The sequence below is a fragment of the Cimex lectularius genome, unplaced genomic scaffold (assembly GCF_000648675.2).
Source record: "Cimex lectularius strain Harlan isolate CLEC.00 unplaced genomic scaffold, Clec_2.1 scaffold33, whole genome shotgun sequence".
Classification (NCBI taxonomy): Eukaryota; Metazoa; Arthropoda; class Insecta; order Hemiptera; family Cimicidae; genus Cimex; species Cimex lectularius.
The window spans coordinates 1,596,505-1,611,636 of record NW_019392683.1 but is presented as its reverse complement, the minus strand read 5'-3'; the positions used below and the strand labels follow the sequence as shown (position 1 = coordinate 1,611,636).

General features: G+C 35.9%; 1 protein-coding gene across 1 annotated transcript in view; it reads left to right on the top strand.

The window, feature by feature from the left end:
* The window catches only part of LOC106662418, a 130,694-nt gene that overhangs the window by 86,056 nt on the left and 29,506 nt on the right, over window positions 1-15,132 (top strand). Inside the window, exons 2-4 of the mRNA XM_014386492.2 lie at window positions 9,326-9,983; window positions 10,505-10,836; window positions 10,894-11,104. Coding sequence (XP_014241978.1) covers window positions 9,371-9,983; window positions 10,505-10,836; window positions 10,894-11,104 — 1,156 coding nt within the window. The 5' untranslated portion in view covers window positions 9,326-9,370. The remainder of the gene's footprint in view (window positions 1-9,325; window positions 9,984-10,504; window positions 10,837-10,893; window positions 11,105-15,132) is intronic.

The window sequence follows — 15,132 nt, the reverse complement described above, 5'->3', positions numbered from 1 at the left end:
GAAGTTACTAAATAATGAAGGCGAATTGGCGTTAGAAGATGCGTATGTTGTGTAATATAAATCGTATGTAGTGTGGGACCAAGAATGTTACCTTGAGGGACGCCATCTTAGATCGGTCTTGTCTCTGAGAATTCACTGTCACATCTTACTTTGAAGCAAACATATATTAGATAAAATAATAAAGAGTGGGTACGAACTGCTTTAGTTTGAAGAGGACTCCCCGGTGAGAATAAGTAAAACAAGATTATATGCCACCTAAAAATTTTATATAGATAAATAACCTCAGACATTGCTGATTACTGATTTGTATAACATACGCGTGAGTTGAGCCTATCACGTCTCGCGATCCCCTGGCAATTCCAGCTTTTGTAATTTAAAATAAATTACCGACCTCGAGAATCGCCCACCCTGGGTGTTGGCAGTCCGGGGTCAGACCTAGGTTCGGAACCTAGGCCTTCCAGCTGTTGAGGGTGATAGAGTACTTGATATTCCTTCAACAGCCTTTACACCTATGGTTCGATGGAGTAATCAATTTTCGGCCATCTGTCTCTTACACCATACATCACGCAAATAAGTACATTCACTCTCAACACACGCTATGTACACAAAAGAATCGGTACTATATAGATTAAAAAACGAAACCGCTAATCGTTCTACTTTTAACAGATTAAACACCCTGCAATATATAATTCTTGGAGTGTAATGCTCCTTTCTGTCTCTAACTATACAATTCAAACTTACCTAAAAATCCCATTCGTATCCGACCTTGCCCAATTCCGTTACAAAATTTGCATTCAAAATTGCCCTATTCAAACTCCTTAATCCGCGATTTGTCATCCTCAGCATTACTCGTAATCCTCGTCGGATACTAAAGACTTAGTTGCCTAACATCGGCAAAAGGATAGTTGCCAAGTGATCTCCACCCTGCTGGTGAACTAACGGCTCCCATCACTGGGTGGCTCATGCCTTACATGCCCTTTTGGTGTCCTTGGTGTCTAAAAAAAACCCTTTCACTTCTGTTTACCTTTTATTGTTTTGTCAATTTTATGAAAAACTCATAAACTATTTTGTTTATGAAAAACAATTGTTTTTTACTTAAAAAAAATTGGTAATTTGGCTTTTTTTTAATTACAAAAAAATTTATGTAGGGTTCCAATCTTCGTAGAGGTCATTAGACGGGTGAAAAAAAGACTAAATGCTGAGTCCAGCTTTCGGCACTTTACAGTCCCATCATCCGGGCCTATTTTATTACAAATTCAAAAAAACACAAAGTAACATTTTTTTATTACATTAATTGTTGATTGTATGTTACTTTGTATTTTTTTGAATTTGTAATAAAATAGGCCCGGATGATGGGACTGTAAAGTACCGAAAGCTGGGTGAACTCAGCATTTAGTCTTTTTTTCACCCGTCTAATGATCTCTACGAAGATTAGAACCCTACATGGATTATCTGCAGGTCGATCAACAAACATCATATCTTACAAAAAATTAACGTAAAAGTAATTATTTTATATTATTACATAAAATTTGAAAATTGTATACTGTGAATATCTGTTTGCAATAGGATTATGTAATGAAATGGTAAAGATGGCCTACCTGGTTTTCTGGGTCGGTGGTGCTCTCCTAAATGAAATCCTCTTAAGACTTTCAAGCATGTTTCATGTACACGACAGAGTTGCGTGTTCTATTCAATGTTTTTTGATTTCGCAAAGGCATTCCTGGTTCAAGAACCTTTTCCATTACTTACATTGCCCCGTAAATACACTAATAGTCAAAAATTCCACCCAACTGATTTTTTTTTAAATTTTCTCGTTAAAGAAAATTCTGCCCTTAATTTGTCTCATTGTTTTTATCAGTAAATATTTGTTTATGCTATGTTTTAAATAAGACGTAAACACATTTAATTCTTAATCCAAAACAAGGATGTTTAATTTTTGCGGAATTTAAAATGTTTATTCAGCCTTATTTTAATTCTGAAGCAATAAACTGTTTAGTTTTCATCTTTGTTTTCTTAATTTCAATTTTTAAACTTAAAAATGCCACTTAGTGCTGAGGATGTTGCGCGTGGTGTGGCACTATTGATGATGGACGTTCCGTCGCTATCGCCATCGGAGTTCCCTAGGAAACTAGCGAGTCGCGTTCAAACATTTTCGAGAAACTGGGTTGGCCCGGTTCTGGGCGCTCTAGGGTAACAGAGGCAAAGGTTGAACGTTTTTTGACTTCGAGAATTTTGCGAAACCGGCACTTTACTGTTGTTAAAGCCATTCATCAGCTCCAGGTAGTTCAAGGTGTCCAAATCTCTGATCGCACTGCTCGGAGAAAATTAAATCAGTTTGGACTGATGGCTTTTCGCCCCTATAGGACCAGGACACACGGAGTTGCACGACTCGCATTTTCTCGAGAACACAACCATTCGTCTTTGGATGGTTGGTTCGCTGTACTTTGTACAGATGAGTGTGAATTTACTATACGATCTCCACATAGGCGTGAAAGAGTGTGGAGAAGGCGAAAAGGTACGAAGCTTGTAATTTTTCCCTGAGACAACCTTTCCATTTAGCCCAGCGATGGTGTTTGCGGGATTTCCAATGGAGAGTCGCACAGAGTTGGCTGTTGTTCGTGGTCAGCCACTCGCTATGTGTATGAAATTTGGAACATCGTGCGTCGATCCTATCCTAATCAGCGACAATCCTGTTCTAATGACGATAATGTCCCGTACGTCGCTCGCATAGTACAAACCATCATAAGCCAGGGTCTTAGCCTGGCCAGCCCATTCTCCAGACTTAAACCCCGTTGAACATTTATGAGGTCAAAAGACGAATAAGAGCACATCCATCACTTCTTGATTCAATCCACGATCTTGAAATGACTCTTCGCGAACAATGGGATAACCTAGAGCAAAGAGACATTTCCAAACTAGTAGAAAGCATGCCGAGGCGTCTTCGAGATGTCATTAAGGCAAGTGGAAGAAATACGCGATATTGAAATGTTAAAAAAAAATTCACTAGTTTCGTGGTCCGCTTGACCAATTAATATCTTACAATTAATTAAGGTTTTCAGTTGAGATAAAAAAGTCAATGGCACGAGCGGGATTCGAACCCACGATCTTCGGCTTGATACGCCGCTGCTCTACCACTTGAGCTATCGTGACCTCGATCCATTCGGACACTAACTTCCCATCTCAACCACACGTTTTGAATTTTCCCTCCTTTTTGCCATTTTTCAAATGTCGTGTAATCAATTTGATTCTCGGCGACAAATGAAATGGCCACGGAGAGCTTTAGTGAAGGTATACTTCATTTTAAACTTATTAAATTCACTAGTTTCGTGGTCCGCTTGACCAATTAATATATTACAATTAATTAAAGTTTTTTGTTGAGATAAAAGAGCCAATGGCACGAGCGGGATTCGAACCCACGATCTTTGGCTTGATACGCCGCTGCTCTACCACTTGAGCTATCGTGACACCAAATTCCCATCTCAACGACACCTTTCGAATTTTCCCTCCTTTTTGCAATTTTTCATTCATTTTTCCTTTTGCTCGCTCGTGCCATTGACAAAAAGTCAATGGCAAAAAGGAGGGAAAATTCGAAAGGTGTGGTTGAGATGGGAAGTTAGTGTCCGAATGGATCGAGGTCACGATAGCTCAAGTGGTAGTGCAGCGGCGTATCAAGCCGAATATCGTGGGTTCGAATCCCGCTCATGCCATTGACTTTTTTATCTCAACTGAAAACGTTAATTAATTGTTAAATAAAAATCTAAAACAAATTTTATCTGTTCTTTTTTAAATTTTTTAAAAATTTTATTTACGATTTTCCTTAGCAATTTACTTTTTTTTACTTTTTTAGACAAAAACTCAATTATTAAACTTTAAAAAACGTGAAACTTTGATTAATGTATAAAAATATACACAAATCAAGTGATATTACAGTGGGCGGAATTTTTTGCCTGTTGTACGTTGTTTGATTTGTTTTTTCTACTTCGTATCTACTCAGTGAGTTTTGATAAAAATCAATTTCAAGCAAATTGGAGACTGGCATGATGAATTTATATTAAATCAGTCCCGAAGACAAAGGACACAAAGTAGGAAAAGACTAAAGAACGTCCTTGGGATTGATACGGCTAATTATAGAAATGTATGAGATCATCCCCGCCTTTTACATATTGCATACATATTACAAACCTGAATTTGCATACATGGCGGTGGACGATATTTACGGTAATAATGGTACGATTTATGGAAATTTACCGTCTCGAACGGGCAATTAAAACCGACCCGGGGCTGCTGAAAAGCGAATAAACTAATAACACGGCAAAGTGTTGGTTACGACAAAGGAAAGCAATTTTGAATTATTCACCGCTTTTCAGTCTGCTCTTACAAAAGGTTCGGACGTTTTTTAAAACCGTTCGTCGGGACGATGAACCTGGGAGTGTTTTCGACTTGGTAGATTGCCCCATTCTGACGACAAGGACACGACGGCTATAATCTATCGCTAAACAATTCCGAGGAATCGCTTTTAGAAAAATACCAGTCGTCAAAAGGCTAAAACGGTTCTTCCCGACGAGAGCTTCGGTCATAACCACGAGGAAGAAAAATAAATTTGCACAGAAAAAAGTGGGTTTTTCTAATTTCAAGAAAGAAAATTCATAAATCTTCCATCAAAAAATGTATCTTTTGATAATAATATATAAACACATATCTGGAATTCAGCGCAAATTTGCCTCAGTTGCTATTTATAATGTTCCCTCAAGCATTTATATGAAACGTTTTTTCACAAAAACTAGTATTACTGTAGAAATAAACCTATAGCAATAGCTCTCTTATACAAAATAGCATACTTTTACAAAAAAATCATACATTCTCTTTTCTTGACCCACGATTCTGCCAACATCATAATGAAATTTCATCATTTCAAATCATAATACCCACTCTATTCTATAAAATATATCCTTGTATATGTTTCGAATTTAGATCGGGTTTTCTATACATGCTTGTATCATATGGATAAAGGAAGATTTTGGTTTCAGCCTTGCGTTACTTCTCTCTTACATGGAACTAACTAAAAGAATAAAATGAATAATAATGATGAGAGAGAGACCGAGAGAAAGAAAGAGGGAGACAGAGAGCGAGAGAGAGAAGAAATGGTTAGATGAATACATAATTAAAATTAAAGAAAAGAACAAAAATAATATTAGTGCATAACACATATTGAAAAATGTACGAATAGTTAAGAGAAAAACGAATAGGTAGATAGATATAAATAGAGAGAGAAAGAAAGAGAGAGACAGAGAGAGAGAGAGAGAGAGAGAGAGAGAGAGAGAGAGAGAGAGATGAAATGGTTAGATGAATACATAATTAAAATTAAAGAAAAGAACAAAAACAATATTAATGCATAACACATATTGAAAAATATACGAATAGTTAAGAAAAAAATGAATAGGTAGATAGATAGATATAAATAGAGAGAGATGGTGATATGAATAGTTAAAATATGGAGGAAAACAAAAAATAAAGTAAAATATTCACACGTATAGAAAGATGAATAGATGTATATTAATAGCTAATAAAAAGAACGATAGAGGGAGAGAAAAAGAGAGAGAGAGAGAGAGAGAAGAATAATTAAATGAATACATAATTAAAATTAAAGAAAATAACAAAAATAATATTAGTGCATAACACATATTGAAAAATGTACGAATAATTAAGAGAAAAACGAATAGGTAGATAGATATAAATAGAGAGAGAGAAAGAAAGAGAGAGACAGAGAGAGAGAGAGAGAGAAAGAGAGATATGGTTCGCTGACATACAGACAGAGACAGAGATAAGTTCCTGACGACGGACAGAGATAAGTTGATATCAATAGTTAAAATATAGGAAGAGAACAAAACAATAAAGCATTGTATTCACACATATAGAAAGATGTATGAATAAGATGCATATTAATAGTTAAGAAAAAAGCGATAGAGAAAGAGAGAGAGATGGTGATATGAATACTTAAAATATGGAGGAAAACATAAAATAAAGTTGTGATGATCGTTCGGAAAAGGAATCTGCACTGTGGAAGAGAGGGGACGATCACCACAAACACATTGGAAAAGGAGGAGATAAGCGGCTATCCAAAAAGGAGTGCGCTGGCAGAAAGACGTCTATAATTTACAGTTTTGTGCCATATTAAAAAATTCAAGGTACTTATATCTTTGCGATTCATTTCGGTTATTTTTGTATTTTGTTTAAAGCTTTTTACCTCTAAACATTGCCTGTTAAAAGATTACTAAAAGATTGCTAGAAAAAGTATTTCTCCAATATTGTTAATTTTTTGTTTGTTTTACGCCAAGAAGAGGCTTTTTTTTTTAAATATATTATTTAGCGTATGTCACATTTAGTTTTTTTTATTGTATAAGATCCGCCATCACAAAGTAAAATATTCACACGTATAGAAAGATGAATATCTTAATAGTTAATAAAATAACAATAGAGAGAGAGAGAGAGAGAGAGAGAGTGATAAAAAAGATGGTGAGATGAATAATTACAAGTAGAGAAAAGAACAAAAATATTATTAGTGTATTCACACATAGAGAAAGTTATATGAATAGTTAAGAGAAAAAAGAAGAGTTAGATAGACAGGCAGATAGATAGATAGAGATAGATAGATAGATAGAGAGAGAGAGAGAGAGAGAGAGAGAGAGAGAGAATGAGAGAGACGGTTCGCTGACATACAATACGGTGACGGCTGCCTCGACCTGCTTATAACCCTAATATCCTCGACGTCGTTTTATCATACCAAACTCTTTTGTAATCAATGGCATTTGTTTAAAGGACCTTCGAAATCAAAAAATTGCAGTCTTTTCGAAAAATTAATGTTTATTATTATTACTCTGGACATTCACCCCGAAGAGTTGTCGAACCAGATCGTCGGGTCGATACCTCAGGGGTGTTCACCACCCCGTTATGTGGCTGGGTCGATATTATCTCCCCTAAGCCAGATACCCAGGAGATCGTCGTTTCCAAATCAACGGAGTTAGGCTCCAACAGGGGCTGTCGACAGCTAGGCCATTTCAGCCCCCACATTAATGTTTATTGTTTACGAAAAGTGTACGGACGTAATTTTAGGGTCCTTAGGGTCTCCTGTTTTCCTGGGTTTAAATACCAACATTTCTCATCCTAGAATTTACATACACTTGAGTCGTACAATTATAAATTTATATTTGTTAACTAAGTTAAGCAATATAACGTTATAAATAATATCCCAGAGGCATTTAACGCGCAAACAACAATACGATCTGAACGTTTTTGATTGTGAAATGTGATATATCGGTCAGTATTTGCCCACTTGCGATATAAAAATGTAATTACGGCTTACACAACAGGAAATAACTGCCGTTGAACGTTTTTACAACAGTTGCGGTTTTATCTAAATAAATAGATGCTTCTATCTAGTGGAATACCCACGGACTCGAAACTGCCCGACCTTAAAGAACGTCCCACGAACAATAGCAATTATTTTTTACCTTCGGCAATACTTACTGTCTGTGTTGGGGGGGAGGTATTATACCAGCAAAACTTTTTTATTGGTTAATAATTCAAATAAAATAGATTTTTGTACGTTTTACTCGTGGCATCAAGACGATTTGTTTTCTTGTCACTTGTTTATCTCGGTTGTTGACATCTTTTTAGCCCAGTTACTAGTTCTCGTATATAGAGAAAAGAATTATTGGAATATATGTTTGTGTATGTCGTAATAACTAACGCAATTTTTACGTTAATTGTTTAATCGTTACTCTTTGCATATCAAGTGTCATTTATTTATTTCTTCTTTGAGCTTGTCTTATCTTATTTTTCTACTAATATCACTTCATACAGTTTTAATGTGGATAAAAAGATAAATCGAGAAAAGTGGATGAGTACAGAAATATTTCGGCTTGAAGTTATTATTGAATTCACTAGTTTTTGTGGTTCGCTTGACCAATCAATATATTTCAATTAATTAAGGTTTTTAGTTGAGAGAAAAAAGGGAGCGTCACGAGCGGGATTCGAACCCTCGACCTTCGGCTAGATACGCCGCTGCTCTACCACTTGAGCTATCGTGACTTCGATCCACTCGAGCACCAACTTCCCATCTCAACCCCACGTTTTGAATTTTCCCTCCTTTTTGCCATTCTTCAGGGAGTAAATTTAACTTTGATAACTTTTAGTTAGATCACTAACTTTTATCTCAACTAAAAATGTTAATTAATTGAGAGATATTAATTGGTCAAGCGGACCACGAAAACTAGTGAATTTAATAGGTTAAAATGAAGTATATCTTCACTAAAGCTTTCTGTGGCCATTTCATTTGTCGCCGAGAATCAAATTGGTTACACGACATTTGAAAAATGGCAAAAAGGAGGGAAAATTCAAAAGATGGGATTGAGAAGGGAAGTTAGTGTCCGAATGGATCGAAGCCACGATAGCTCAAGTGGAAGAGCAGCGGCCTATCAAACCGAAGATCGTGGGTTCGAATCCCGCTCATGCCATTGACTTTTTTATCTCAACTAAAAAACCTTAATTAATTTCTTATGAGAACTTTTTATTGTGATTTTCCTTTAAGCAATGTAAAGAGTAGGTATGTGTATGTAGTGTGTGTGTGTGTGAGAGAGAGAGAGAGAGAGAGAGAGAGAGATTTGATTTGATTTGAAACTCACAGATTTAGGTCATATTGATCTACAATAGGAAAATATATGTAAAATATCAAAAGCAATATTTACACTTCTATTTATTAATTAGTTTGTCTCCTGTACATAAATGATTAATAACAAAAACCGCACTATATGAACAGTATATGATAGTAATTAATTTTAAAAATATTAAAGCTGTATGCTATTAAATTCCACTGTTATTACGTCGATTTATAAAGTTTTATTTTTGCCTCCATGTCTGTCTAATTATGAGTTAGGGAGAGTTAAGAATCTTTGTAGCATTACAGTTTAATTTCTTTAAACAATCTTTTTGAAAAAAAGTACGACGTTGTGTAAAATAAATACATACATATTGTGCGAATAAAAATTTAAAGTCTACAATATAAGCTAGTACCGTTAAAGTTTAAATTTTTAAGCTGCAGTCCGGCATTTCATAAGAATAAGGAAGGTAGTAGGTCCGAATATCGGGAAAAGAATTCGCAAGGAGGTTTGCTTTCCCCAGAGGCATTGTTCTTCTCTCTACGCTTCCTGAATGCATGTCTAATATGTGTAACGGGCATTAACATTTCTCTAAATATCCTCAAAGCGTGAAAAGCGGGAATCCGCATCATTAAGAATCTGAAACTAATTCCCCGCTCGTTCTATTTCAGGTGGAAGTGATTTTCTGAAGATGCCAAGACGGAGGACATCGGTCGATGAGGATGGCCAGGATCATCGACGGGGATAAGGCGGCGCCGATGTCGCCCGAAGAAGGGAGAAGAAACGCCGGGGGAAGGAAGCTGAGTTTCAAGACCCGTGGTGGACGTACTTCGAACTCAAGGACCTGCAGGGCCACGAAGGTATCTCTGCCTGCCAATTCCGTCCAAGAGATCGCTTCGAAATTCAACGCGATCATCGTCGAGGATGAAAGCAAAGGGAGGGCCATATTGAAGAAGCTGCACGCGTACAAGCCGTCCGGCCAGAGCGTCAGGGAAGCGGTGCATATGTTCGAAAAGGCGTCGGACAAGCCGAAAATGGTCCTCGTGAGGAAGAACTCGCATTCAAAGCCTGCTAAACTCAACGTTGTTAAAGAAGAGACTGATATTGTTAAGGACGCGAAACCACAGGTCAAACCGAAACCGGAAATCGACAAGTGCCATTTGGTGACGAGACAGCCAGCCAAAATCAAAACTCAAGAGCTAGTCAAGAATAACAAAAGGCTCAGCATACCCAAAAATGACATCCTCTACTCGGTTTTTAAAGAAACCGAATCTGAGGTCAAACCCAACTCCTCATTTTTGTGGGGCGCCAAAGACAATAAAGGACAAGGTGAGTTGAACTTTTTCTACTTTACTGATCAAGAATTTTTTTATTAAATTCACTAATTTCGTGGTCCGCTTGACCAATTAATACTTTACAATTAATTAAGGTTTTTAGTTGAGATGAAAAAAAGTTGAAAAATGGCAAAAGGAGGGAAAACTCATAAGGTGGGGTTGAGATGGGGAGTTGATGTCCGAGTGACTGAGCAATATTTCAATTAATTACGGTTTTTTGTTGAGATAAAAAAGTCAACGGCACGAGCGGGATTCGAACCCACGATCTTCGGCTTGATACGACGCAAAAAGGAGGGAAAATTCAAAAGGTGGGGTTGAGATGGGAAGTTGGTGTCCGAGTGGATCGAGGTCACAATAGCTAAGGTGGTAGAGCAGCGGCGTATCTAGCCGAAGATCGTTGGTTCGAATCCCGCTCGTGCCATTAACTTTTTTTCATCTCAACTAAAAACCTTAATTATTTGTAAAAAATTTTTATTATTCGTTTTAATAATAATTTAGTAATGTTCACTTTTACAGAAGCCAAAGATGAGGTAACTTCGAAGCTGTCTCCTGTCTCTGAATTCAGCGAAGAAAAGGAAGCGAAGACATTGGAAAAAGAGGTGCAGCTTCCAGCCCCTGAAGTGATCGGATGCGACGAAAAAAGTGAGACGGAAAATTCGGAAAAAGCGAAAAACAACGTTAACCTTGGATATGGGAAAATTACCCCTGAGCCGAAAGCCAACGTCTCCTCGCTCTACAGACGGCTTGCCAAAGAGGCGACAATTCAGCAAGAAAACCACTCCTACGTACACCTTCAGGCTTCGACGGAATCCACCTACGAGGTCATCAGTACCAAATCGTACGAAGAGGTATAGTTTAAACAACTTAACCCGATTGATTTTTGACTAATGAATCTTTTATTTTAGGTTGAGAACTGTTACGATGTGATTCATTACGCGGCACCGGAGGTGGACGCTATTTACGACGACGTGCTCAACGTCAACGAGTCAGGTCAGAACGGCCAGTGCGAAGGGATTTACGAGTCGATTTACGACGCCGGTCGTTCTGAGTCCGACAGCAGCTACGAGCAGAGCAACAGCCTCTACGAAGTCAGACCTTCTTCACGGGCCTCTTCTGGTAATTCGGCTTCTGTTTCTAAAACAATGACGGAACGGAGAAAAACAGGCGGTTTTTTTTGCACGAACACCTACGTGAAGATTTTATACAGAGTGTTGACCCGAACGCGGGGCGTTGTGTAGGCGAAAAATCCTCGGCCAGCATCTTTAACTCGATCAATCAACTCCTGAATATTCATTCGAACAATTATCCCCTGAATGTTCTCTTCTTTGTAAACGAAAATTCGAGCTTGTTCAGTAATAGTTTCAGCAGATTCAAATAGTTAAAAAGAACCTATGACTAGATACTACAATACTGGGTAAATTACACCTACATAGTAGGTTGAAACAAATTATTTGCATGTCTTGCTATTTATTTGAACAATTTATCTAAAAGTGCAATTCTTCAAAATCTTAATCACTTCTTTTCTTTCTTCTTTAGAGTGGTTTACTAATAAAACAGTGCCACATGAAGATGAAAGCGTTATTAAAACAAAAATTTGGTTAACCTGGCAAGAAGTGTAGAACAAGTAACGGACAATAAGCTAAACGAAATAAAAAGTAGTGATAGTCCTTGGAAATCATCAATTAGACAATCTAAATTTAAAGAAACGGTGTTAACAAGACTAAGAATTGGCCATGCCCGCCTTACTCATGGTTATTCGGTGTCACGAAACCAATCACCCAAGTGTCCAAACTGAGAAAGAAATTCTAACTGTAAAACACTTACTAATAGACTGCTCTAGCTATAATAACAGCAAAAGAACTTTAAATATATCAAATTCAATAAATCAAATATTAGGAAATCAAAAAGAGAACATTGACAAACTAATTCAATTCTACGAGTTAATAGCCTAACTAATAAAATTTAATTTTCATTACAAATATTATCTAATCAAGGATGACATGACCCTAGTGGTTAATCGCCTTTAAAAACAAAAATTAAAACAAACTTCTTTCCTGCCTCATCATTCAAGAAAAATTTTCAGATCTGGTTTTACTTTTTCATCAGTGTTAAAGTAAGCAGCAGACTGAAATAAGTGTAAACCGAAGGCAAGACATACTTGTAGCATTGTACTTTTTAGCAAGAACAAGAAAACCTGCTTAGTTTTTTAGAAGAGTTTTATGAAGTTCAACCTGATGCCAGACTGCTGAAGTCATGATTCCTTAAAAGTATTTCTTGCAAATTCTGTTTTCTGATTGCAGTATTAACAAAATTCCTACTGTATTATTTTTTTAACGTTTAATCTATTTACTAGTTCATAGCAAAGAATAATTGCTTATGTGGTCTGAAATTACAAAAACTATTATTAACTTATCTTGATAATATTGTTTTTCTTATTCGATTCTATAGGATGTTATTAAAATTAATTTTTTAACTTGACCCACTCTTTTCCAGATAGCGAGACAACCAAAAACACATTTTTATAGTATTTTTTAAACAAGTATTGATTTCGTGGTGCTGCCAACGTTCCATGAAACTGGACTTTTAGGTCATAACAGCTGAAAAGAGGAAGCAAGCAGCAACCCAAAATCGATACTTGTTTAAAAAATAAAGACTAATTTTAATAAAAGTGAGTTTTTTGTTGTATCCGGCTGTGGAATAGAGTGGGTTAAGTTAAAACATAAAATTACAAAAATAATTTAAACTTAGCGCAAGCATGTGTTGCAACCAAAAATAGTACTTATATTATATTGTATACAAACAGTATCGACAACTCTACACCTTCTTATGTTTGGCCTACAATATACACAAAACAAAAAATAGATAAAAATAATGATAATAAAAAAAGAGAAGATTATTGCCGTAGCTTACTAGAATTTGCATTAATAGCGATTGCTTCAAAAAAATTTAAAAAATCCATAAATGCTACATGGCATATATTAAAAACTTATATTGTTGAAATTTACAAGAACTTTTTATTGTGATTTTCCTTTTAGCAATGTAAAGTTATTAATTTTTGATAATAATTTGGTAAATATTTATTAATACTGAAATTTTTCAAATTGTTTTTTCAATTTGCTCAATGGGCAATTATTGACAAAAATTCTCAATTGTGTGTGTGTGTGTGTGTGTTTTTACCCTTTCCACCACCCCGCCGTACCTGAGGAAGACCCCATACCGGTGGACAAACGCTTTAGCTTAATCGAATTTGTATATCTAAGGGATTTCAAATAAATGGGATAAAAATACCGCCCAACGATCTTTCCTTCAGGCGAGACCGCTGGTCGGTCTTTGAAGGGACCATATTTTCATTTTAGAACCTAAAACAAAAATTCTTCCCTTGCTAGTTTCCCCCTGCACATTTACTTTTCCTTGGTTTTATTTTCTATCTCTTTATATTAACTAAAATTTTCTTACTAAGAAGAGGAAAACAGCCCGGAACCCTAAACCTAAACCTATGTTTAATTTTGCAATAAATAAATAACGGTAATAAACTCTAACAATAATAACAATATTTAGGACTTAATAATTAGAATAATTAGAATAAATAGGGACTTGTTCATTTAAGCGTATTTGAGGCTGTCTTTTATGCTCCAAAAGATTTGATATCACAGACTAGCTTTTGGAGATTAGGCGGCCATTCTGCTGAGGTGATGGTCTTTCGCAAACGTTCTCTTTCTGCCTTGAATTTGAGTTTATGTTCGGCGTCTTCTTCAGTGCTGCAAACGAAGCATAAAGGGCTTTCTCTTTTCTTATATTTATGAAGATAGCTTGCGAAGATTCCATGTCCTGATAGCATTTGGGTCGTCCAGTAGTCGGGGTTTTTGCTTTTTGTCTTGTTTCAACGCTTGGGAAAAATTTGGATGTTAGCCGACCTTTATTGCTATTTGTCCATCTTTCTTGCCATGATGCCCTTGTCATTTTTCCCAAGTACTCTTTTGCCTCCTTCCCCGTTGTGCTCCGGAACCAGTCTATTTCTCCTTGGCTTGCTCCTATATCAATAGCCTCATTTTTCTTTTTTTGGTGGATGACCACCCTTTCTTTAAGGACTAGGGCGGTGCGTTGGCTATTACTTGTAGGGCATGTGTTGAAATCGTCCTGTACCCTTTTGTGGTTCTTATAAGAGCTATTCGTTGGCTTTGCTCTATTATAGCTTTGCTTTTGCTAGGTAGTCGTTTGACCTACGTGTGTGTGTGTGTGTGTGTGTGTGTGTGCGTGTGTGTGTGNTGTGTGTGTGTGTGTGTGTGTGTGTGTGTGTGTGTGTGTGTGTGTGTGTGTGTGTGTGTGTGTGTGTGTGTGTGTGTGTGTGAGCGTCAAATAAACTTGAAATCGACCCATGTAAATAATGCAAAAATCAAATATATAAAAATATATCTCCTAATTATTAATATATGCATATACGAATATATAAAATATACTACAAATATACTGTGCTTGCTTAAATATTTTTACAGACATTATGTTATATATTTTAGAAATATAATGTTTTATGAAGAATTTACGTTAACAGAAGTACTATGTTCGTCAGTTTATAAATTCTATTTATTCATTTACAAAACATATAAATGTAATGTTTATGTATCGATATTTTAAACATACAGTACATAATTTCTTTGTGGGTAATAAATAATAATTTATATAGGTGATTTATAATAACAAAAATGTCTATTTGTAGGATTTTTTTATAAATTAAAAACATTCTGTATAAAGGTTCAGAAAATCTTATTTTTTTGCCGAGTATTAACGATAAAAACGATCGATTTTGTTCAAAACATTGTCACTAAATTGAATTTTTGATTTCATTCGAACAATAAAAAACAGCCCTGGCATTTCGAAGCCTGCAAATTCAGCATAATCAGAAATTTTGAAGTATATCTTTCTTTTTGTATTTATGCGTATGTCACATATGCAAAAAATAGAATTTAACAGATTCACTTCTAATAAGACAGTTACAAATTATAAAAATTCAAAATAGTTTCTGGAAAAAAAGGACTAAAAGATGTTTTGAAAAATGTTCCTTCTAATGTTAAAAACAAACAGCAACCAAGCAAGCATAAACTAATGAAACTATAGTAGTTTATGGTAAAATAACAATCATTAAAAGA